The sequence below is a fragment of the Spermophilus citellus genome (genome assembly GCF_964194105.1).
Source record: "Spermophilus citellus genome assembly, chromosome: 6".
Lineage (NCBI taxonomy): Eukaryota > Metazoa > Chordata > Mammalia > Rodentia > Sciuridae > Spermophilus > Spermophilus citellus.
In genome coordinates, this window is record NC_138187.1 from 88,546,081 (window position 1) to 88,570,362 (window position 24,282).

Sequence of the window (24,282 nt, forward strand, 5' to 3'; positions counted from 1 at the left end):
GATACTGTGGAGAAAGACCCAAGGTCATCTGCTGGGGATTTTTTTTTTTTTTTTTGAGAGAGAGAGAGAGAGAGAGAGAGAGAGAGAGAGAGAGAGAGAATATCTTTTTTGTAGATGGACACAATGCCTTTATTTTTATGTGGTGCTGAGAATCAAACCTGGGTCCCGCCCATGCTAAGTCCTGGTCTTTTCTTTTATTCAGGCCTTGAACCATCATATGAAACCCTCTCACATTATTATGGAGGGCAGTCTTCTCTCCCTGAAGTGTTCAGACTTACATGTTAACCTCATGCAAAAACACTCTCACAGAAATATTGGGAATGATGTTTGACTACATATTTGGGCACCATGGCACATCCAAGTGGACATATGAAGTTAACTATCACTGACAGCAACGCAAAAACCGTTGCTAGGCTGACTCATTTAATCAGATAGATGCGAAGGGCATGGCAATGTAAATTTTTTGCAAGCCTGACTGTTGTTTTTTTTTTTTTTTAAATATATCCCTAAGGAGAATATTGGGGAAAATCTGAATGGAAGCACTTTTGCTCCAGCAAAGAAATGAATTTTACAGAAAGAAATCAAGTTTGAAAAAGAGAGACTTAGGAGAATAAAATCTTTAACAAGAAAGTGACTCTTCCATTGCACTTGGAGCTCTGGACTCATGTGCTATGTTAATTCAGTTTTGACAGTTTCCTCTGCAGAGGGATCTAGTAAAAGACCTGTAGGCAGTTTTTCCTATGTGGTGGGGAAGGTGGCTAACTTTTTGGAAGGAGATTCTTTAAAAGCAGAAAAATGTTTAAAGCAGTGAGATATTGGTGGCTAGAGGAGAATTGGGGAAACTGTGCAAGGAGAGAAATTTGATAAAAATTCTCTGACCAGAGAACAATGATAAGACTTTAAACTTCTTCTAATAGTTTTATTTATCTTTGGGATCTTTGTTACTTTGTGCCCAGAGTTACATGGCTTATACTTTGAGAATATCATAAGTAGTATCTTGTCTTTTATGACTTTTCTGTTGCATGTCTTGGTTATTGTTAGAGCTGAGAACTTCTTGGGAACATCAGAGAAGGGTGAACTTGGTCCCGTGGGGTTCAGGTACTCTTAGTAACTTGAATGTCTGTGACCCCTGCCTGCCTCGTTTACAGTGAACAGAACCAGTGTTACCTAGTGGACTGATAGTGTCAGTCATGCAGAAGGAAAACATCAGACAGATGCTGAGTGTTGTCTCTATCTTACAAGGTATTAAGTGCCAGATTAGTTAAATGGATAGATCCCTGGTTTTCTAGGCTATATAGGCTGAACTAACATTGTAAATGATAATTTGCTTCATATATACACAGTTAAAAACTGGCAAATACAAAGCAGAAGGAAACAAAAGGAATACCAGAATATTTTTAAAGACTTCTGATAAGATATTGAATTAAATTATATTTTAATGAAAAGTGTGCATAATATTTATGGCAACTAGCTCCTAATCTGAATTGAGCAAATGCTATTTCATCAGAAGATTAGTAAAACAGATACAGTTTATAAAGCTGTTTGAGTTAGCTTTTCATTGCTGTGACTAAAATATCTGACAAGAAGAAGTTAGAGGAGGGAAAGTTCACTTGGGGCTCATGGTTTCAGAAGTCTCAGTCCACGGATGCCCAACTCCATCACTCTGGCATAGGTGAGGTGGCACATCATGGGGGAAGGGCCTGGTGGAGGAAAGCTGCTCAGAGCATGACAAGGTCAGGGGCCGTGGGGAAGATGTACCCTTTCAGGGAATGGCCCAGTGACTCACCTACTGCCTCCAGCCATGCCTCACCTGCCTGCCTACAGTTATCACTGTTAGCTCATTGAAAGTGGGATGGACCCAACTATGTATGGCTAATGAATTCTAATCATGTCACCTCTGAATATTCTTGCATTAACACAGGAGCTTCTGAGGGACATCCCCTATCTACATCATAACAAAAACCATTCAATTTTTTCCTTCTTGTGTCAAAATTCAATAACTACCTACATATGCCTGTTGTTCTAGGAATTGGGCATAGAATTTTGCACACAATGGGAGTGAATTGTGTGTAGCTTCTTGGTATTGATCCCTGGAAATGGTGGACAAGTGAAAACAAATGTGGAATTATACCCTGGAATATGTCTGAGAAGGGGAAGAATTTGGGTCTGTGGGAGATGCTAGTGTGTGTCATGGATCAGGGAGGACTAGTAAGGAAGTACTGATTCAGCTGAGGAGGGGTGAAGGGGGCCTGGGGGATGCTCCAGGAGAGCCCTTAGGAGATGCATTAGAAGAGAAGATCTTTGAGGAATTCAGGGTCAAGAGCAAAGAGGAATAGTGGAGAGCTGCCCCATCACAAGGGACATTGAGCCAGTCTTTGGAGTTTGAAATTTATTCTGAGATTCAGTAGCTGAGTGTTTTAGCCAGCCTTTTTACTGCTGTGACCAAAGGACCCAAACCATCACAATTATAGAGGAGGAAAAGTTTCTTTGAGGGCTCACAGTTTAAGAGGTCTTAGTCTATAGATGGCCGGCTCCATTCCTTGGGGCTTGAGGTGAGGCTGAACATCATGGCAGAGTGTGGCAGAGGGAAGCAGCTCACAAGAGATCAGGAAGCAGAGAGTGAGACTCCACTCTCCAGATACAATTTTATACACCAAAGCCATGCCCTAATTTCCACCTCCTCCAGCCACACCCTATCATTTAGGGTACCATTCAGTTAATCCCTATTGGGATTAAATCACCGATTGGGTTAAGATTCTTACAACCTAATCATTTCTCCTCTGAACCTTTTTGCATTGTCTCACTATGAGCCTTTGGGGTTCACCTGAGATCCAAACAATAGCACCAAGTGATATGATCTCATTTCTGTTTATAAAAGGCTCATGCTCAACACTGGACCAAGTCAGAGTCATGCGGTATCCAATGAAGAATTACTAACATATATGAAGAGTTCCTGAAAATCAATTTTTTTAATAACATGAAACCAAAGTCACAGATATTTTCATATGCTTGAGATGGGTGAAAATTTTAGAGGTCTGATCAGATGAAATATTAGTAAGATGGACAGAAATGAGAATTTTTGTGTACCGATGATAAAGAGTATAAATGGTAAGAGCAGTTTGTCAATACCTGGTAAATCCTTTGCAGTTCTGCTCCTAGGAATGAATCCTGGAGGAGCTTGGTTATAAAATAAAAAGCCTAATGTCAACCTTCATGTTACTCATCTGTCAGCAGCCTCTGTCGAAGTTGATCATTCCCTCCTTGAGGTTCTCTCATCAGTTGGTAATCGACTTACCTGGACTCGGTGCTGCTGGTGTAGATATGTGGATACTGCAGAGTGAGTTCCATCAGGTTTCTGTGTTGTGCACTAAGCTTTAGGATATGTTTTATAACCTCATATGTTATAGGTTTAGGAGGAACTTTCACTGGAGGAAAGGGTAAATATGCATAGACTGAGAATCTATAAAGAGAAGGCCCCTATAAGATGGGGTCCCATGGGTCCCTATATTCTTCTCTCAGAGGCATTGCTGAATGTGTGAGTGGGCACTTTGGTGAGGGATCCTCCTACGTTGTAGATTTTCCCCACTTGTAATAAAAGCCTGGGAAATAGTTATTGTGGCACTATCTTGACCCAGGTGGAAGAGGAAGCATCATTGCATGGCAAACATGAGTAAACTTGGTTCCATTCCTCCCACTGGGTCCAACCCAGCTTGCTCCCCATCCCAGAGAGCTCCTGTCATTTCTTTGGGACTTTTCTTATATTACAAGTTAGACCTGCACTTAGCTAAGTGTGGCTGTTCATCTGGGTGACAGAACACCAGGGCAAGTGTTGTTTGTGATCTATGTGCAATTAATGAGGTGGAAAGTGCTCACCCTTCAGCTAGGTTCCTTCCCCGCTTCCTGGCTGGAATAAGGGTTGAGCAGCTTGGCTTTACCCTTGCTTGTATCAGGACGGTAGGACCACTGGGACCCAGGCACCACCACTCCTATTGAAGCCGAGCTGCCTGTCACGCTGGATTGCCTGCCTTGGCAGTGTATGGAGAGAGTGAAACTTGCACTGTGTTTGTACCTTGGAGCGTTTGGGTTTCTTTGTTACAGCAGCTGAGCAGCTATGACACCATGTCCTGTGGTCATTGTGGCCTGAACGTACGTAGGAATGGCCCTGCACTTAAGCTTCTCCCGAGTTTGCCCTGCGAGGTAAGTGGAAACTCCATTCTCCCATCTCTTGACCAGGTAGCCTTGGTGACATCCTCACCTCTTACTTTTCATCTGTCATATCAGCAAATGTCATTGGCTTTACTTTCATGGCTTTTAGAATTAATTAAAATTTTAAATTGAAAAATAATAAATGGATATATTTTTTGGGTACAATGTGATGTTTTCACCAATGGATTCATTGTAGAAAGATGAAATGAAGCCAATTAATGTATTCTACACCTTATCTATTCACAATGTGTGTGTGTGAGATGTTAAAAATCTACTTTTCCAGCAATTTTGAAATGTACGGTGTATTAGTATTAATGGTCTCCATACTAACTGTGGTCACCGAACAGTGCAGTAGATGGTGAAACTGTATTCCACCTTTTTAAGGGAAACTTTGTACCCTTTTGATCCGCATCAGTCCCAGCCTCTGGTATGCATCTTTGTCACCGTTTCTCTGGGTTGACTTAAATGCAGAATCTAGACACTCTCATCTCCTGGCCCTGTGTTTGCTGAGCTCTTGGCTGAGTGGTTTCAGCAGTCTCTTGCCTGGTCATGGTCAAGTAATCATGTGGTTGGAACAGTCCTTTCACTGCCTTATGTCATTCTGCTTCCTCTCTGTGGTGGCTGTGCCTGTCATTCATATAACTGCAACTTTCCCATTGATAACTATGCCAATGTCTAAGATGCAAGATGCTGTAAATCCTAGTGCTGGTGGTGAAGTGAGACCTCACTTTGTGTCCCCTGGTAGGGGGACTGGCCCCAGCTGCGGCTCCTAGAGAGGGCACTGAAGCCAGTGCAGAGTAGCTGGCAAAAAAAACCCAAAAAAACAAAAAAACAACTACACAGCCTCTCACTTCCCTTCACAAATACATCGATGCAAACGGGAGTGTATTGAGGTACTTGCTTGTTGAAATAGACAGTCATTAGAATGGATTCACTTTTACTAAGGTGTGACATTTGCACAAGTTATAGGAATAACAGAACTGATGAGAAGTGAATTCCCCAGAGCCTCGGCTTGCCCAGTTGGAATGTAGGAATCTGGTGTGAGTACTGAGTTCTGTGACCATCTCTAAGACCCTGCGTTTCATGTTTGTCATGTCTGTGCTCTTGTGCACAACATAGAGAAGAACAGTCTTATTTGGATGTGGAAAATGTCCAGACTTTGGGAGCTGCAGAATGATCTGTAGTATAAATTTTAATAATAAGTAAATAAGTAACTGTGTGTCTAAACTTTCATATTGATGTGAGCCCTGTATTATCTATTCTCCATTGATCCTGTTTTCATAAAAAGCATCAGTCAGTAACTGAAATAATGATCTTTGTGTATAGTGTATCCTACTGTGTTAAGAGCATTAATTGCCAAGTTTAGCCACAGAGACTGTGTTTTCCACCATACAACAAGTGATAAATTTTATAAGAACAAGAAGAAGCAGATTGAAGTTTAAAATGAATTGGATTCCCCTGAGAGTTTACATTAGGAATTATTTTCCATAAGACATACTTGATTTTGGTACCAGTTTGGATCTGTTTGAAGATATGATCATGGTGATAAAATTACCATTAGTGTACAAGTCAGGGAGGGGCAAAGAGGGGATTAGAATGCCCTGCGAGGAATTTTTTACTCTCATTATAGTTTTTCAAAACGATGAAATATTGCTGTATGACTTTATGTTCCAGAATGTAATTTTATACCATGACCCATGCATAGGTTTACTAAAAGTTAACTTTGGATTGCAAGAAATTGTTAGCCTGTAATGAAGACATCAGTTTAAAACACCTTGTATTTGCTCCACTAAGAAAAAACTTGGTGTGCCCTGTAAACATTTGGGTGCACTAAAGAGGAAAAGATTGATCACATTACTTGTGATACTTCACTTTTTATAAGTCCTGAGACTTAGTGCCCAACTGAACAGTGTTAGGAAGTTATGTCTGTTTTCTTGTTTAATCCTTTGGCCCCATGAAGTAGTTGTCATCAAATGTCATATCTGATCCCATGATAAGCTAATTTCAACTAAAAGCACCTCTCTCCTGTTTTCATTCCCAGTATGCAGGGAAACTCCAAGCAATGTAGAGGTTGCAAAGACTTTTCTTTTTAAGGGTCTGTGTAAATATGGATCAAGATTTTAATGATTATGGCATAAATATTAATATTCAATTTGTGCAATTATTCTGAGACCTTTATACCACTTATTTTTCCTCTTTCACCACAGGGTTATCACTATGAGATTTATTTCTTGCTTCCAACAATTCTCAGATGTCTTTGTTAAATTCAATTTTTTTAGAACTAAATGCTACTATTTCTTTTTGTAATCATATAACTGTATTTATAAAACAATGAGTCTTAACACATCGATTTAAAACTTTTCTTTCAACAATCTATATATGTTAAGTTCTAAGGAATTGTATCTTTTTCTGACTTACACTTATTATTAAAGATAGGAATGCTTGTAGTATATTAAACACCAACATACACAATGTCTATTGCACATAGTAGGGACTTGTCAATCCTATCAAATAGTTGTATGGCCTTTTATTCTGTTTGTAGGAACAACTTAATTTTAGCACAATATGAAAAATTAATACAAATTCTTCTTTAAAAGTCTCCATAGGAAGTCTGCAGCCTTCTTCATAGTAGGAGGAAGTGCTTCCATTTATAATTCAGGATCTACCATTGCCTCTTCTTTCTTTAGCTGGGTCAGTGTTAAAAAGTCTTTTTCTGACAAGCCAAAGGCTGCTGCCCGACATCTCTTTGTAGGGTCCAGTTCTCTTGTAAACCAGGAGTTCTCCATGAACTGCGCACTTTTATTTATCTCCTTTTCCTTATGAGAGTAAAGGAATGAAAAATGCAAAGACCAACAACCCACAGAGTCAAAGAGGGACCAACATAGAACAGAAATTTCAGTATTTCTGGCAGCTTGAAAGCTAATGAGGACTTGGTGACTGTAAAGTTATTGGTGGGGGTGGAGGACAGTTGCCACCCAGTCGGATTTGGGAGCTGCAGCTTAGGGGGCACTTTGGGATCTCTTGAAGCTTGTGACTTTGAATAGCAGGAACTGGGGAGCCCCAGTCCCAGGTGGGCTGAAAATCACCCAGTTTCATGGGATGCCTGTAGTCAGCAGGTTGAGAACCTCTCCTGGAGAGAAGAGCAAAAAGAAAAATCCTGTGGGTCTAAACTCCAGAAGATGGGTGGACTGCAGCCCCTTCCCTGTTGCCTGAAGTGTGTTCCAGTGAAAGTGGCTTTGCTCTTCATTGTCACTCTCCTCCCTGTCTTCAGAATAAGTACAAAGGCACGTTTGTGATGGGCTTCTCTGTTTCACTGGGGCATGGCGTTGAGGAGCCTGGGCTGATGTGGGTCCACCTGACCCCCCACAGGTCTCATGTTCATGGTCTGCTTGAATGGGTATTGTACCCATGAGACAGTCTCTGCAGAAGAGGACATCGCTGAGAGGTGACACATCACTGGACTCTCTGTTGACATTAGCTTGATGGGGTGATGTCCAACCTTAGTCATGTTTTTTCAGGTTCTGAAAAATGATAGTAACCTTATGGCTGTATATATAGCTTTCCAATCCCAATGAAGTTGTCTTGGAATTTGGAGCCATCTCCAAATATCCTCACAAAAAGTGTATGTATGTGTTTTCTTATTTTCAACTTCAAGATCATGATTGTTTCTTTCATGTGTTGTGAGTATTTGTGAAATAAAACAAGAGTTTTATTTATGTAAGTGAATAGAACTTTGTTAGTTTTCATTTTAGGATAATATTTATTTTAGTAGGTTTGTTGTACGTTTGAAAATTGAGCTCTGAGAACTAAAATTGACTGAAGCAGGTTTTCTTTCAACATTAGCAAAATTTCTGAGGATTGTTTCATCTTTATTTTTTAACCTAAAACGGTCCGTGTATTTTTATAGCTTTATAGATAAATTTTCCATGGAGAGCAATTTGTCTAGATATTCCACGGCACATAAAAGATTGCTTCAGAGTCTTATGCTGAAACATATTAAGGGGAAGTTATGGGACCTCTGGAACTTAGGTCTTGAAAGATGTAAATTTCAGACCATCTCCAGTGCTGTCTTGCTGGGACTCTCACAATTTAAATTTTAGCATTGCACCGTGTCTTTGCTGCTTGCATATTAAGAAATTTTTAACTTAAATGTTAACTTGAATTGTGTGAATATGGGAACAACTCTTGAGAGGTGAGTTGATCTTCTCATACAGAATGTAGATGTAAATTCTGTCTGCGTAGGACCACTTATTGCTTGACCTGTACTTTTCTAATGAGATGTGAAATGAATATTTATCGGGTACAGTTGTATATTTTGCCCCAGTCTTGAAACTTTATGGGTAGACAGTTGTTTTCATGGTATCACCATCATACCTACATTTTGTTGATTTAACTTTTTGCAAAAACTTTGGAGAGTCATTAATTCTAGAGGAAAGACTCCATGTAAGATTAGGGTCTAAATACTTGGAGGTTTTTGGCTGGCTCTGACCCTAGATTTTTCTGTGAACTTGGTTACAAGTTAGTTAAGAAGAGCCACCGCATAGCCTTGTTACCAGGGTCAGAATAGATAAAGTCAATGAAAGGTCTTTGTAAAGCATAAAGTAAGTTTTAATTAATTAAAACTTACATATTACATACTTGTACATATTTGCTTTTGATGTTTTAATCTTAGTCATGCAAGAAGGCTGGATTTAAATGGGGATAACAAACCCCAACCATGCCTGTAATCCCAGCAGCTCTGAGACAGGAGGATTGCGAGTTCAAAGCTAGCTTCAGCAATGGTGAGGCACTAAGCAACACAGTGAGACCCTGTCTCTAAATAAAATACAAAATAGGGCTGGGGATGTGGCTCAGTGGTCGAGTTACCCCTTAGTTCAATCCCTAGTAGCCCCCCTTCAAAAAACAACGCCCCCCCCCAACAAAAGGGAATAACATTGAAATATGATTACTACATTTGCTACTGATGGAAGAGAGTACAAAGTTGTGATATTTTTGCCCCCAAAGTTATTTCCATATCAGTATGTATGTCTAAAATAAGGACAGTGGTATTTTATTTGGAAAGAAACCCTAGAGATAAAAAAGGATGAATGGACCCATTGCTCTTACAAGTGGAGGCTGGGCGGAACACTGTTGTGTGACGTAAAGCTCTGTTTTCCATCCTTGTTTGCTGGAGTATCCTCTGTGTTGGTGCCTCTCTCAGACTCTGATCATCCTGGGTGGTGGGCAGATATTGATGGAGATGCATGTTAGTGCTGCCATTGTGCCTCATTCTAATGACAGTCCTGCCTCAGCTTATGGAAGGTTTCCATTGGGAATTATGGGAGTGAGTAATAAATACATGGTGGAAATATGTGATCATCTAATACATACTTATAATAAACCAAGATAAAATGTTTACTAATTGCTTAGTGTTTGCTGGGCATGGTTTTATTTTGTTTGTGTGTGTTTCTTCTTTAATCCTCTTAGTAGCCTATAAACACTATTTATTGATGAGAATAATGGAGTGAAATTACCCTAAGTTCTACATGCAGTGTTGGCAGAACCTGCCTTGGAGCCCAGCTCTGTACCCCCACCCTCTGTAATAACTCTCTTTCTGTAGGTTTGAGCTAGAAGAGGTTTCATCAAGCCTTTGAAGGACCTAGGCTACTCATAAACCTTGTTTTAGTCAGCTTTGTGTTGCTGTGGCCAAAAGACACCACAAGAGCAGCGCAGGGAAGAAAAGTTCATTTTGGCTCACAGTTTCAGAGGTTCAGTCCATGGTGGGCCAACTGCATAGCTGTAGGCCTGAGGTAAGCAGGACATCCTGGTGGAAGGACATGGTGGAGGAAAGAAGCTGGCAACAAGGCAACCCTCCGCTCACCTGGGACAGACTAAAAACTCCAAGGGCACAACCCCAGTACCTACTTCCTCCCGCCACACCCTGCCTGCCTATAGTCCCCACCCAGTTAATTCATATCAGTGGATCACTCCACCAATCAGGTCTCACCCTTGATAATCTAATCATCCCACCTGTGCATATTCTTGCACTGTTTCACACATGAGCTTTTCGGGGATACCTCATACCTAATGCTCCTTGAGCCCTGGACCATTACCAGAAGCTCAGTTGAATAATGAGAGGATCCTAGGCAGCTCACCTGTGGCTCGATGTCTTCCTCCCAGGAAGTTCAGTATCATGGTGTGAGTCAGTGGAATCCAGGGAACCACGTTGCTCTCCCTTCTGCTGCCCTATGAAGGCTGAGGGTGTCCCCAAGCCTCTGGAGACCTGTACTGTGGAAGAGTCATCGGGAGGGTACATTTGGGTTCTAAGCACTTATAGGATGTCAGCCTCCAGGGTTTGATAGTTTTTTTTTTTTTTAAAGATGTCTCAAATGCAGTCCTTCCTTGCTCACAGGCTGTTTTGGATCCTGTAACTTTTCTACTTAGATAACAGCAGCAGCCTCAGTTTCCCAGCTTTTAGAGTCTTCTGTTTCCTTTCAGACCTTTACAGTATTTCTAGAGATGTCCTGCTTCTCAGATGTCAGTGTCACTTCTCAGCTGTCAATTCCACTGGCTTGCTTCCCAGCCCTGCAGGCTTGGACTGTGCCGTGGTTGGTCCAGTAACTGTATTTTCTTTCTCCATTTCTGTTTCATTTCTATCCCTCTTGTTAGCATATGCTGTTTCCTCTCAGTCCAAAGAACCCTTCTTATCCTACCCCATCAACCTTTTACATAATTCAGGGCCTGGCTTTATTTTCCCATGGTAATTTTCTCTAATTCCTCCAGTTCTTGTTGGCCTCTTTCTGCTTGGAATCTTGTTGTCAGTTAAGATTTCTAAATAGCTTGAAAGACTTCAGCACCTCAGGTTCTTTTATCTTTAGATGACCAGTTGTGTGCTAGGTAGGTCACTACTTACTGATAGACTCTGTGATTTCAACTGTAGTACTTTTTGCTTAAGCATAGTGCTTAAAATTAAGAAAAAAAATATCAAAATAACGAATATCAAAATAACACCAACATACAGAAAACTACAGTAATTTTAAGTTTACTTGATATTTTACTGATGTGTTCAAGTGTTTTTTTATTCTCCCTTGTCTTACCAGCAATCAAAGAGAAGTACGCAGACTGGACCGAATTCCTCATACATGATTTGACTGGTTCGCGGACAGCACCTGCCAACCTGCTGGAAGGTGTATGTATTGTTATTATACATCTCTTATATCTCTGAAGCATCCAGTCCCATGAGCTCAGACCAAATGGCACCTCTGCATATATCCTTCTGCAGATCCATGAGTAGACACAGATATCTTTATGCATATAGCCCCACTTCCTGTTTTGTGCTGAATTACTTAGGTGATGGATTTGAATGGTGTTGACTAATCTGTACCCTATGGTACAGTCAGTGAGTGGAAAATTTGCTCTATGTGAATGCATTTTTATGTTAGGATACCTCCTCATTATCCTATATGTTTGAGCCTTTCTCCTTTATTAGTTAAAATCAATAAAATCACAAGAGTGATGAATAGTTGAATAGGTGATGGCTAAGCATGTGTGTGCTCTCGTGTAATCTCTTGGGGCACACTGAGCAGTGGTTCCATCCAGTATTCCACTTCAGACACGTAACCCCAAGATGAGAACGCCCATGTTAACAAATAATGGAGTTACCTTCCCTCATTGGAAGAAAGGAGAAAAGGCTGACTGTATTTAAATATAGTTAAGATAATTTCAAGGTGCTGAAGAAAACATTTAAACTGAAATCTTTATGGTTCATTTGAAAAGAATTTTATGATGAAACATTAATATTTATCATGTATAAAGAAACAGCAAGAGAAAGATTCTGTGTCATAAGTAATTATTGAATTACCAAATGTGCTCTAAGAGTGCCCCTGGAAGGGGGAAAACTTAATGAATGACTGGGAATTAAATGTGGATTTTGACAGTGCCATTATTATTATTTCAACCCTAATGTTCCACCTTCTCAAAAAAAAAAAAAAAAAAAAAGCCGCTAGCACTGCTATACAGTTAGCAGGTTTTGTTTTGTGACATTTTTGCCTGATGTATTTGTTTATCTTAATGGCTATTTTAATTGTTTGGTGAACAAATCAAAATGATGATTGTTTGCCCTTTCCAAGGGGCAAATTGTCTTACTATGTGAATTTTTTTTAAGGTATCTGCCTGTGAGGCTGACTGAACAAACACCCTTTTCATATGTTAATGTATGCTAAGAAGGGACAATAATTATATATTTTCCAAACTGATTATCAGGTTAAGTGGTTAAATGTAGAAATAACTGTACATAATGGTTGCACTTAGCTGACCATCACATGAATTAGATATATCACCTCTGCACGTGGTGCTGCACTCACCTAAGCAAAGTGGGAGAGGGTCTTGTCTGCTAAGAGTAGTGGCCATTTTAAGACAACTCTGTTGAGAAGTCATGGTGAAAATTTATAGACCCCTATGAGATACATCTGTCTATTTGAAAAGTAGACATTTTGCTACCATGTTTTTTCTAGCTCCAGGCAAATTTGAGTATAACTCTTCTTAAAAGCACAGTAATTTTTTGTGAATGCAATTTTATCTGTGAAGGGTGATTTGTTTGGTGAAAACCTAAGACAAACTGTTGTTTTCTGTTTGTTTGTGGATTTTGTTGCTGGGTACAGCACTGGGTACATGGATGTGTGTGAGGAGGAAAGGGAAGGGGGGGGCGAGGGCTGTGCAGAGGATGGGGGTGGAGGGAAACACCAGATTGTTTGCCAATAGCTTGGATGATGGTGTGAAAAAAATATTATCTTCTGCTGTCATCTGTTTCCATGAGAACTTTAAAATAAAGTTTAAAATAAGGAGTTTTGCTTCTGTTTAAACAGCCTCTGCGAGGGAAAGGCCCTATAGACCTCATTACAGTTGATTCCTTAATAGAACTTCAGGATTCTCAGAACCCTTTTCAGTACTGGATAGTTAGTGTGATTGAAAATGTTGGAGGAAGATTACGCCTTCGCTATGTGGGATTGGAGGACACTGAATCCTATGACCAGTGGTTGTTTTACTTGGATTACAGACTTCGACCAGTTGGTTGGTGTCAAGAGAATAAATACAGAATGGACCCACCTTCAGGTAAGGGCCAGAGCTTTTGCTGCTGTGAAGTACTGTAGGAAAAGTTGTGATATTTTCTGGGATGTGTCTCTGGAACGTTTATATTAGATCTGTGCTATCTTTTACATCTGAGCATGTGACTTTTAAATATGTCAACTTCAGAATGCTTTCTACAGGGAATAAAATCTAAAACCTCAATCAGTGAAAACCTAAGACAAACTGTTGTTTTCTATTTGTTTGTGGATTTTGTTGCTGGGTTTAGCACTTTTTTTCAAAGAAGAAAGTAATGTTGGAAGCCCTAGGAAAGTTGATCTAGTTCCTTTGGAGTCACTGGTTCAGAAATGAAAGATGCAATAAATTGGGATTGAGTATGTGCTCCCCCCCTCTTCTTTGAGGATTTTGATGAGACTAAGTAGGTTCCACATCATCTATCATCTCCCTAAATCCGTTAATCTGTCCATCCATCCTTGTGGTTACAGTAGATACAAGATGTAAACCAGATTCTGTTGCTTCATTCAGCAAAATGACACCCCTGGGAAGAGAGACAATTATTACCTAGGTTTTATTTTATTCATCCATCCATCCATATCAACTCATCTGTCTATTCATACATATCCATCCATCCATCCTTCTACCCATCCACCCAGTTTGAGTAGCCAAACTACTTGCTTATCATTATACAATCCATTCCAACCAGGAAATAGCATTAAGAGGATCATCATGCTATTTTCCTGTCATATCATCAGTTTTAGATAATTTTAAATGCAGTGTCAAATGACATCTCATGGGCTTAATTGAATAGAATCTTGCATTATGCTTTCTGACATATCTAACTATGTAAAAAAAATCTCAATATTTAAAAAATAACCATTCTTGAGTGTTCACTACGGACCAGGTGATTTTGCATCTTCTGTGTTGTTTATTTTGGTTCCAAAAGATTATTGCATGTTTAGTATCAGTTTTCATAGCAGAGAAAATTGAGACTGGGGTTAAGTTAACTTGTCCAAGATTGGTAGCTTGTAGGGAGCAGGTTCTATGCTCATTCCAGTTCATGCTCTTGCTGACTCATACTGGTCTTCCCAACCTTTTGATGGGAAACCTCAGAATAAAAATGTTGGCTTATTGTACAATTAAAGATACCCAAGGAAGAAATATGTATTTCTGATCTTCCTTATGGTCAGTGTTACATATTCCAAGCAACTACTTAGCTCTTGGCTTGATTAGAATCGCCAGGAAACTGTTATCCTCTTGCTGGTGTTGCCTTGAAGACAGGAAGGCAAGTAGTTGTGTTTTACCTCTTCTGTCACACAAGGGCTTTTTAACCAAAAGATTCCTGGTTCTGGACCCCTTGTGTTTGCCTCTGTGTTAAATCTGACAGGTGTGTAGACATTCACTCTGTATCTTATTATATTTGTATTGTCCTCAGTGTTTTGAGAAGCAGCCAAAAACTAGTTTTATATCCTGGGTAATTTTGGATGATGATGAAGGGCCTGTCCACAGCGTGAGCAAAGATCTGAGCTCAGGTTGCCTTGGAATTCACAGGCTGGGAGGAAAATCTCCTTTGGGGGGAAAGGCGTGTGTGTAAACCCCAGCTCAGGACCTAATTGCTTTATAAATTATAGAGGAAAGATGGCCTCGCTGTGTAAAAATGTACAGCAAAGCAAAGAATTTCTGGTAGCTTCTGGTGTTCTGTCATGCTTTTCCCCTGTGAAATCCTGGAACTCAAACTAGAATGGAAAGTGTCCTTGTAGAAAATTAGGACATACTTGCTCCTGAGCTCTCCCTCTTTAGGTAATTTCATATATTTAGGATATAAAACTAAATTTTGCTTATTTGTCTTAGAATTTTTTGGACACCAGTTGTCCATTTCATATCATGCCGGGATCACTAGGGTCCCTAAAGTCTAAAAAAGATAGTCGTCATCAGAAGCAGGTTTCCTCAATACGTAAATTGTCAACAAGAAAGCTCACCTATGGGGGAAAGAAAATAAGAGGTGAAAAGACATTCCAAATAGGGCTTTAAGTTCCTCATGTACAGTAGTTACAAGATGAAAACCAGATTCTGTTGCTTCATTCAGCAAAATGACACCCCTGGGAAGAGAGACAATTATTACCTAGGTTTTACACATGGGAACAGAACCTGATGCTTTGGATTTACGTCAATTAATTTCAGGTCCCAATGGGACTTGTACAACTCACGTGTAGCACTACTTCCTTAATATAGGTAGGATTAAAATTTGCAGATTTGCATAGGAAATATTAGAATAATTTTGTTACTCCCAAACACTGTTAAGCTTCCAGCATCAACTGGCAGTTAGGATCAGAGTTGGAAGGGTGTTGGCAGGGGCAGGTGGGTGGCTCCTGGCCCTACTTGGAGGGCAGGCCGTGCTGGCTGAATTCTGCTCTAAGGGACCCTCATTCCCCCTCAATGCCACTGCTGTTGTTAAAATTAATCCTGACTCCTCCTCCTAGTTTTACTTTTTAAAGGGCACAATATTTCTCAACTGTTCAGTACAAATAGAGGTGGTAGAAACAGATAACGGGAAGTTACTCTTAGACTCTGTAGGAACAAGTACTGGATTTTATACACTGTGTTCACCTCTGAGGATATATGTCATTGAGCCTTTCCTTATCTGGCCTGAGTCAGGGGAAGTAGCATTCTAGTGCTTGGGACAGGGGATGGTTATTCATTTGCTGGGCTGCTGAATCGTATAAGGCACATCCATTGAATGGCATTTTCTGAGATACCTGTTGTGATCAGAGGCTTATGCTTTGGTTTTCCAGAAAGTTTTGGTAGGTCATTGAGTTCGGGGGTCCCTTAGGTGGCCCCCACCTCCTTTCCCTTTTTGAATGTTTAGAAAGCAAGATAAGAGTTTTAGATGTTCTTGCAGAAGCTAGAAATTTTCTCTGTATTTATTTTTTTCCAAGGCCTTCTCTAAACTTTCTTTAAAATTTTTTTTAAAATTTTTGCTTTAAATAGTTCCCAGAGTCAGGATGTTTCTGAGTATAACTTAAATGCTTTTTGCCTAAGTTGTTTCTTAGTCCAAAATGAGTTGTTGCTTTCAGTATGGGTCTGTTGCGGCTGCCGTAACAAAATATCAAAGGCTGTGCACCTTAAACAGCAGACATTTCTTTTCTCATAGTTCCGGAGGCTGTAAATCTAAGATCAGGTGCCAGTGGGGTCAGGCTGGTGAGAGCTCTCTTCCAGGCTTGCAGATGGCCAGGTGCTGGCTGGGTCCTCACATAGTAGATTGAGATTGAGCTCTGCTGTCCCTTTTTATTAGGACACTGCATCTTGGGGGCCCTTTCCACATGACCTCCCCAAACCCTAAGCACCTTCTAAGGGCTCATTCTCCAAATACTGTCACATTGGTGATTAGGGTTTCTACGTATAAAGTTTTGGGGGGACAGATACTCAGTTTATAGTATTTCCCAATGGGCGCTTTCTCTTACCAACCGAATAGCGGTTATTCCTCTCTGGCAGCACCTGGTAGAGGATAAAGGAACAAGATGGGCCCCCACCTCAAGGCCTCAGTTTATTTGTGGTTATTTATTTATTCATGGTTATGTTGTGCATTCCTGCTTCCTGCAGTGCTTACTAGGAAAAAACTTGCCGAACACTCACACCAAAGGAGACCACCCCGTTTTCCTGTAGGCTTTTAGTTACAGATGAGTGCGGACACATTTTAATTGCTTAGGACTTCCCCACAAACAGAACTGGGATGCTGCACTCCATTAAATTGCCTGCAGCATGATCATTTTAAGAAAATGTTTTATGTTCTTTTAATGGTGTTATTTATTGTCCATAAACTTGCTGGCGTAACCAGAGTGGCTCTATCTTGTGAAGCGCGCACAGGGACCACCGTAGTTCTCTGCTTCCTGCTTCTCCGAGGTGTCTGATTCTGCACGTGTTGTGCAGACTGGCACAATTGCAGCTGAGGGTCACCTTTGAGAGAGGAAGGATGCCTGGTTTTAGAGTTAGATTCCATTTCAGGACTTAATACCCTTAGAAGGTGGAGAATCATGAACTGGTAGGACAGAGGCACAGATCTTGGGAACTGCTTGGGGCTGCTTGTTCCATGTGTCTCTGCTGTGGAGGGAGAGAAGTGGCATCCCATGGTGGAGGAGTCAGCTTTGAGTGGGTGACTTGGCCAGCCAGGTCTCCAGTACCAGTCTGCAAGACTGGCATTAGAGGGGCGTGACAGCGCTGCTGGTGTCTGCCGCATATCCGCACCAAGTTCTGGTAGTGTGGACCTAACCCAGGTCATAGTGGGTTTTCCTTTCTATTGGCCTTGTGTCTTTTTTTTTTTTTTTTAACCACTCTTCTGCCTTCTCTTGTGTCCAGGGCACCCTTCCCCTCTCAGAGATCACAGTCAAGGGGCATAACTGGACAGGATTACAGAGCAAGAAAGTGAAGGGTGCCAATGTGGTAGACCGAACTTCTCCTTTTATTCATCCTCTGTGTTCTCAGACTTTCTTTGCTCTTGACTTTGGAAATTCCCCTTGTTTTTCAAAACTGGTCCTTTTTTCTACCACGTGTGGACTGAATTCCCCATCACCCTACTTGCAGATGGCAGGAAAAGTAAATTTGCCCAAGGAAGGGGTGCTGGTGTCTTGTGTGCTATTTCTCTCCTGACCCTCTTGGAATGGCTGAGTGGTGTCCTCTGGCCTTTGCTTCCTGTAGTCCTCTGCGTTGCCTCCCCTGTACCAAGGTTTTGATGCTGTGCCCCTGGTTTGAGGCTCTCCTCCTCATCCTCAGGGAGCAATTCACAGAGCTCTGTGGACTGGTCCCTTGGCATACTCTGTGGGACTCTGTGAGAAGCCACAGGTATCTCCCCCAGTGTCCCTCTCACCAGTGGGGGGATGGTTCTTTTGGTCTCTGCACTCACGTATTTGCTGAGGCTCCACTATCTGTCTTTAACTATGTTAGATACTATTAAGAGGAGTCACATCTGTTTTTTGTTCTGACACAGAAATGCCGAATTGGGAATTTTTTTTTTCTTTCTGCCAGAGGTGGAAGTCTTTAGGAAGTGCTTGAAAGGATTATGGACAGTGCACACAAGTAGAGGATTTTTTGTCCTAGAGCAGCACCCTTTGTGTGTCTCTGTATAATGAACAATGGCAGGGGGCAGGGCATTGATAACTTGTCTAGTTCTATAATTATGTCCTGAAAAGACTAAATAAACTGCTCAAACAGAGAAGTTTAGAGCTCAAGGTGAGTACAGAGGCTCTGAGGGTTCAAATATATGGCTCCATTGCTAAAAAGCAGACATGCAAGAAATTAAAAATATAGCCCAAAGGTTTAATGTTGCCTTTTAACTGTGCTTAAATTCATATTCTTATCCTAACTGTCTGTCTGGAGTAGCTGAGTTGATATATGAAGGTATAAACATATCTACTTCCAGTGAGTGCGCCTACAAATCCTGTTTTGATAAGGTCTTAAATCTGTTGAGATCAGGCCATAAAATCCCTCTGCAGTTTCAGCAATAGGTAAAAACAGTGCTCAACAATTTTTTCCTTTTAATTTTGCATTCAGACTGTGTAACCTCTGTGCATAAATCTTTCTCTCCCCCACTGCCTGGGGAGAAAATATGGGCAACATGTGGTGTGTTAGCAACATTTCAAGTGTAAATATGAAACTTGGTTGGTAAATTTTAATTTACCTTTTAATAATTTTCTGACTTATAGGGACTATTTTTAGCATATGAGAGCTTAGAGATTTAATGAAAAATATGTTGTAATAACTGCAAAAGCCTGACAAGAGTTTAGAAATTTATCAGATAATAAGTTCTTCATCTGTGGTTAGTACATCTTTGGCGATATGTGGAATTTGGGGGCCACGAATGACTAAAGGTTTGGCTAATGTGATTAATGCTATTAAATTACTTACAGAATGCGCACAAAGTGCGTACAAATGTTCCCCGAGGAAGAGCCCTATTGAGTTTATTCTTCATCTCTGATAGCAGAATCCTGAGTTGCTATTTAATTTTGGAAAATCCCTTTAGCAGGTGGCGGTTTGTGGCAAACTGAGGGTGCTGGGGCCTGATAAATTCAGGAAAGAGCCACCGGGCAGAACATTCCAGTCCTTAAACTCTTCTGTGGTTTGCTGTTGATACAGAAATCTATCCTTTGAAGATGACCTCTGAGTGGAAATGTGCTCTGGAAAAATCCCTTATTGTTGCTGCAGAGTTTCCTCTTCCAATGGAAGTGTTCAAGGTAAGCTGTGGGTTCTCAGCAGCTGAGCTCCTCCTTTCAAGTGCAAACTGTTGAAGGAGTGCTGTACGCTCAAACCCTTTCCCACTGTTAAAAGTGCTACCTTCTCGACCAGTTTGCGTTTAATATGTTTAAAATTGTGTGTTTCCTTTTGCTATTTTTAGAACAATCTTCTTAAATACCTGTATTATAAGGTGCTGGTAAAATTGTTCAAGTTACTGTTTTTCTCTATAATGTACATCTCATTTTCATCTTCTTACACCCCTTACCAAAGAAACAAAAGGAAATACAGCAAGATTAATTTTAGTATTTGTTTGGGAAAAATCATTGACAATGATGTTTTTCCAGATGGTACAATTTTCTTGAAGGCACGTGCAGAGACGAAGGGCCTGGAACATCCCAACTGCAATGGATCACCAAGTTCTTAACCCTTTTTAAAAACTATGCTTAAAATTTACATGTTTCTGTCCTCCTTGGAGAGGATGAGGACAGAGTGTTGGTCTTTTAGAGTGGGCTCAGGGAGACTCTCTGGGTTCTGACTGTTCCCACACAGTTTCTCTGTTCTTATTTTATAAGTTTCTGTTAGCTGGCGAAACTGGCTCCTGAGCCTTTGAGGATTCTGCAGTATTAATTGGGCCAGCTCTCAGCTTTTCTGCTGAAGGCCTCGATTTGGTTTTGCTGAAGATGTTAAATTAGTCCCTTCTTGGTCATCAGCTGTTTGGCTCTACATACCTTTGTTGTTGCTGAGTTGGCTTGTGTATTTTTTTTTAATATGTTATAGTTTGGGTTGGAGTATAGAAAGAGATAAAATGGGCTTTTTTTTTTTTTTTTTTTCTTGACACCCTAACCTGACACTGCCATATTTAAAACACAGCAAACTGGAGTTTCTACATCTCTCTCAGACCTACCAAGCCTGGTGTGGTTTCATGGTGCTTCCTCTGTAGTCTTGGGTCATGGAGTATCTCTTCTGGTCAGTATACCAGGCTGCCTCCACTCTGGCATATTGTTTTTTTGTTTATTTGTTTTTAATGTTCTTCAAATGTTAAATTCTTCTTACTCAGCCTTCTATCTCAAATACAAGTTTCTTAAAGAATTGAAATTGTGTTACATGCATGTAGGAATATGTGACAGTGAAGCCCACTATTATGTACGATTGTAAGGTGCCAGTAGACAAAACAAATAAAAGAAAGTAATCCTTTCCAGGGCCTCTGGACCCTGATGAGCGTGAGCCTCCTCTTGGCCTCCTGTTCTGTTGTAATGTGGTCAGTCGTTCCTGTGATTCCTTATGTAATACCCATCTTGCTTTCCCGTTGAAACGCCAGTAAGACAAGGACCATATCTGTTTTGTCCAATGTTTAAAACATAATTCCTTGCCATTGATAGTACTTTGTAAAGATTCATCAAATAAATGAACACATGGACATATGGACTTAATACATTGAATTAAAAAATTCTGAGTTAATGTTGTTATAGATTAATTGAGTATGCAGTTATTTAAAAGTGTGAATACTAAGACCACAAAGGTACAAGCTTTAATAATCTTGATGTATCTCTAATTAATAATTAACTTATTTATTGAATATTTATGAAGTAGCTATTCTTTGCAAAAAGTGTTAGGTGCTGTTGACCTGATTCTGGGGTTTAATAGTTTGTTCATATTTTCCAAAATACAGTTACCTTCTTCTCTCACCTATGAGAATTCACACAATTATTTTGATAGAGTACATGAAAATTATCATCTCATTCAATATTTGTTCCTAATTAAGCATTGTCAAAAGAGTAGATATTGAGTATTACTTTTGGGCCTAGCCCACGGCAGGGTGTATGGTGTATGCTATAGGCATGTAAATGAAACTTGGTTGCATTGGATATTTTGTGTTCTTAAAGTTTGTGAGATACTTTTATAAATGATTTCTCTTATTTTGATTTTATGGAAGAGAAGCGGGCAGTGAATGTTTATATATTCAATTTGGAGGCCATGGGAATGACCGTTTAGTTTCCTAAGGCTGTTGTAGCAAATGACGGTGGACTGGGTGATGTGAAAAACAGGAGTTCACTCTCCTGTACTCTAGAGGCTGCAATTGGGATCCCTGTGTCAACTGGATGGGACTTAACCTGCAGACCCCGAGACAGTCCCAGGAATCTGCCCTGGCTTCTGGTGGCTGCCGAACCCTTGGCATTCTTTGGCTGGTGTAGCTTCATTCTGTGTGCTGCCTCCATCTTCACCTGGCCTCCTCTTCTACAGAGATATTTCTGTCCAGATTTCCCTTCCCTTATCAGGACAGCAGTCCTTTAGCCCATGCTCATCCTGTGACCCTGTCTCCTAACATAGTCACATTCACAGGTTCCAGGTGGATGTAAACTCTTAGGGGACACTTTCAAGCCAGTTCCACTGCATTGCATCTATGCTCAATAATTTAAGAAATCAGATGCTAGTATTCTCAACTGGGTTCCTGTATTTATAAGAAGGTATTTAAATTCAGAAAAACTGCATGAAATTGTATCAAACTATGTTTGTAGTTGCTTCATTTATGAATAAACAAAAGAGAAATTCTCTCTCTTTTTTTACAAGTTCTAGCAAGTGGTATTCCTCTGTAGGGTCCCAAAATAGAGTACACAGACACACATATGTACACACATATATAATTTTATTTATTTTTTTCTCTTTTATCACTGCTCATCAGTATTTCTGGACAGGGAGACAGACTTCTTATTCCTTCATTATGGTGGAAGGAATATATACGTTTGAATTTAGCAGTGAATCATCTGAGATGCATGTTGTTATGGAAAATTGCCATAGTGTTCAGCTCTTATGAGACAGAAGTCAAAGCTAAGCACATTTAATAGCTAGGAACGAGCAGTGTTTCCAAGCAATTCTTTTTATTATTTTTACACTTTAGATAAGACGGGTGTTTTGATGGAATGAATCTTATTATGTTGCATTTTCTGACATGGGGGCTGTGCTCACGAGTGTGTATCTGTGTTTACGTGAAGTCAGATCAAATCGGTGGGCACCCTTCCCCTTCTACCTGAACACAAAAAGAAATAGGGCAAAAACAAGCTCAGAGTTAAGATTTTTGCTGTTATTTACCTTTGATAGAGAGAACATTCCAAATACCTTTTGGACACTGCATTTTTCAGGGAGTTTTGACTCATCTTACCCAGAAAATGCAAATAATCTTTAAAGCATACACTTAATTGAAAGAAAAATAGTTGATAAAATGGGTTAAAAAAGAAAACCCTCAGAGATGAGAACACCTGTTTTTTAAAAATAATAAATACTAAGTTCCCCCTAGGAACCAGCCTCATTATTTAGAGACCTAAAAGATTGCCAAAGCCATTCTCTATAGTAGTATTAATTTACTCCTCATGAGTAATAAGGAAATAGAGGCAACCCCTCTGTGCATTTCGTGATCTCACTGGATTCTCATCTGGGCACAGCTGGGTCATTATCAACTTTCATAGCACAAGGAATCGGCCTCCAGGGACTCAGTTTCAGGAATCTAAGTGTGGACAGAACCTTTCCTCAACACGGTCATGTCTACCTGTTCTGCAGCCTCAGCCATCAGGTGATTAACCTGACTCATCACTGTCTGCTAAGGTGAAATGCCCCCATTGCAGCAAGAGCTTTTTATTTTTGTCTTTTGTAAAGAGCTGCTAGAAAGTTTCTCTCAAGGTTTGTTTCTGTCTTCAAACAATGAAGTTATTAAGACCCAATTCAGCTTTTTTGATCAACAGGGTCTCTGTGGCCTCAGTTTTCCAAAACACTGCCTACTAAGATACCACTGAGAGGTACGAGGGAACTTAGTAAATTTAAAAATAAAACCAAAGGAGAGGAGAGAGAGTGTTAGTATTGTGCCTGGCATCCACGAGACTCACTACATCCTGCTACTCTGTGCTCTTTGCTGTTCTTCTGAATCGCAGTTTACCTCTGCTAAATCATTCAGGTTTCACTGAGAAACTCCCATATCCATCAAATAGGTCTACAAATCAGAAGTAGTACCTCGTTCCCCGGTTAACAGAAACCAAGTAGTTTTTCCAAGACTAGAAAAAATAGAGGAAGCAAAGGTTTTGTCACTAACATCATTCATCACTGGGCCTCAGGATGGAAGGAAGTGCCAGCCTTGGGGTGCCACTGAAATCCGTGATCCATTTTTATCCCTGAAAGAAGGGAAAGTTCTTGAAGATTTTTGTTTAAAAAGTGTTGAAGATTTTAGAGGGTTTGAAATTCCAAATCAGCTATTTTGAGATCTGTAGTGGAGTGCCGGGAACTGTAGATTAAGACAACTGAGGCTTGAGGTCAACACCCCTGGCACTCTCCTGGAAGTCCTCCTGGCCCTCCTGCTGGGAGGTCTCCATGCTTGTCCCACATTGATGACCCACCAGGACTCTAGGGATCCCGAGGTCACTTCCTCACAGTTATACTTTACTACGTCATCGGATACACAGTAAATCCCTGAAGGGTGCAGGTGCATGGAGTGAAGTCCAGAAAGCCAGTTCATCCTCCTGGAGTCCTATGGGGGACAGGGGGTGGTTCTTACGAGGGTCTGGTCACATAGGCACACTTTGCCTGGCACATTTCCTAAGTTCACAGCTCCCAGAAGGAAACCCAGTGTTTAGTATAATGTCTATTGTTTGCAGAAGCAGCTTAGGCACAGTGAGTCATTCTTGTGTTTAGGAAAAAATTCTATGTCCTTTTAGGGATAAAACTATCAGCTACATTCCCAGATGCCACCCAAGGACCAGTCTTCAGTCCTTCTGAAGTACAGAGGCCTTTGGCCCCCTCTCTTCCATC

At 40.5% G+C, this 24,282-nt stretch overlaps 1 protein-coding gene across 4 annotated transcripts in view; it reads left to right on the forward strand.

Moving 5' to 3' along the window:
• The window catches only part of SFMBT2 (Scm like with four mbt domains 2), a 221,244-nt gene that overhangs the window by 105,924 nt on the left and 91,038 nt on the right, over positions 1-24,282 (forward strand). For 3 of the 4 annotated variants that reach the window (XM_081297166.1, XM_081297168.1, XM_081297167.1), the window contains 3 exons: positions 11,286-11,374; positions 13,050-13,296; positions 19,393-19,490. In XM_081297166.1, coding sequence (XP_081153292.1) covers positions 11,286-11,374; positions 13,050-13,296; positions 19,393-19,490 — 434 coding nt within the window. Of the gene's footprint in view, positions 1-11,284; positions 11,375-13,049; positions 13,297-19,392; positions 19,491-24,282 lie in introns of those variants that run through there. The other variant, XM_081297169.1, reaches the window with a different exon arrangement.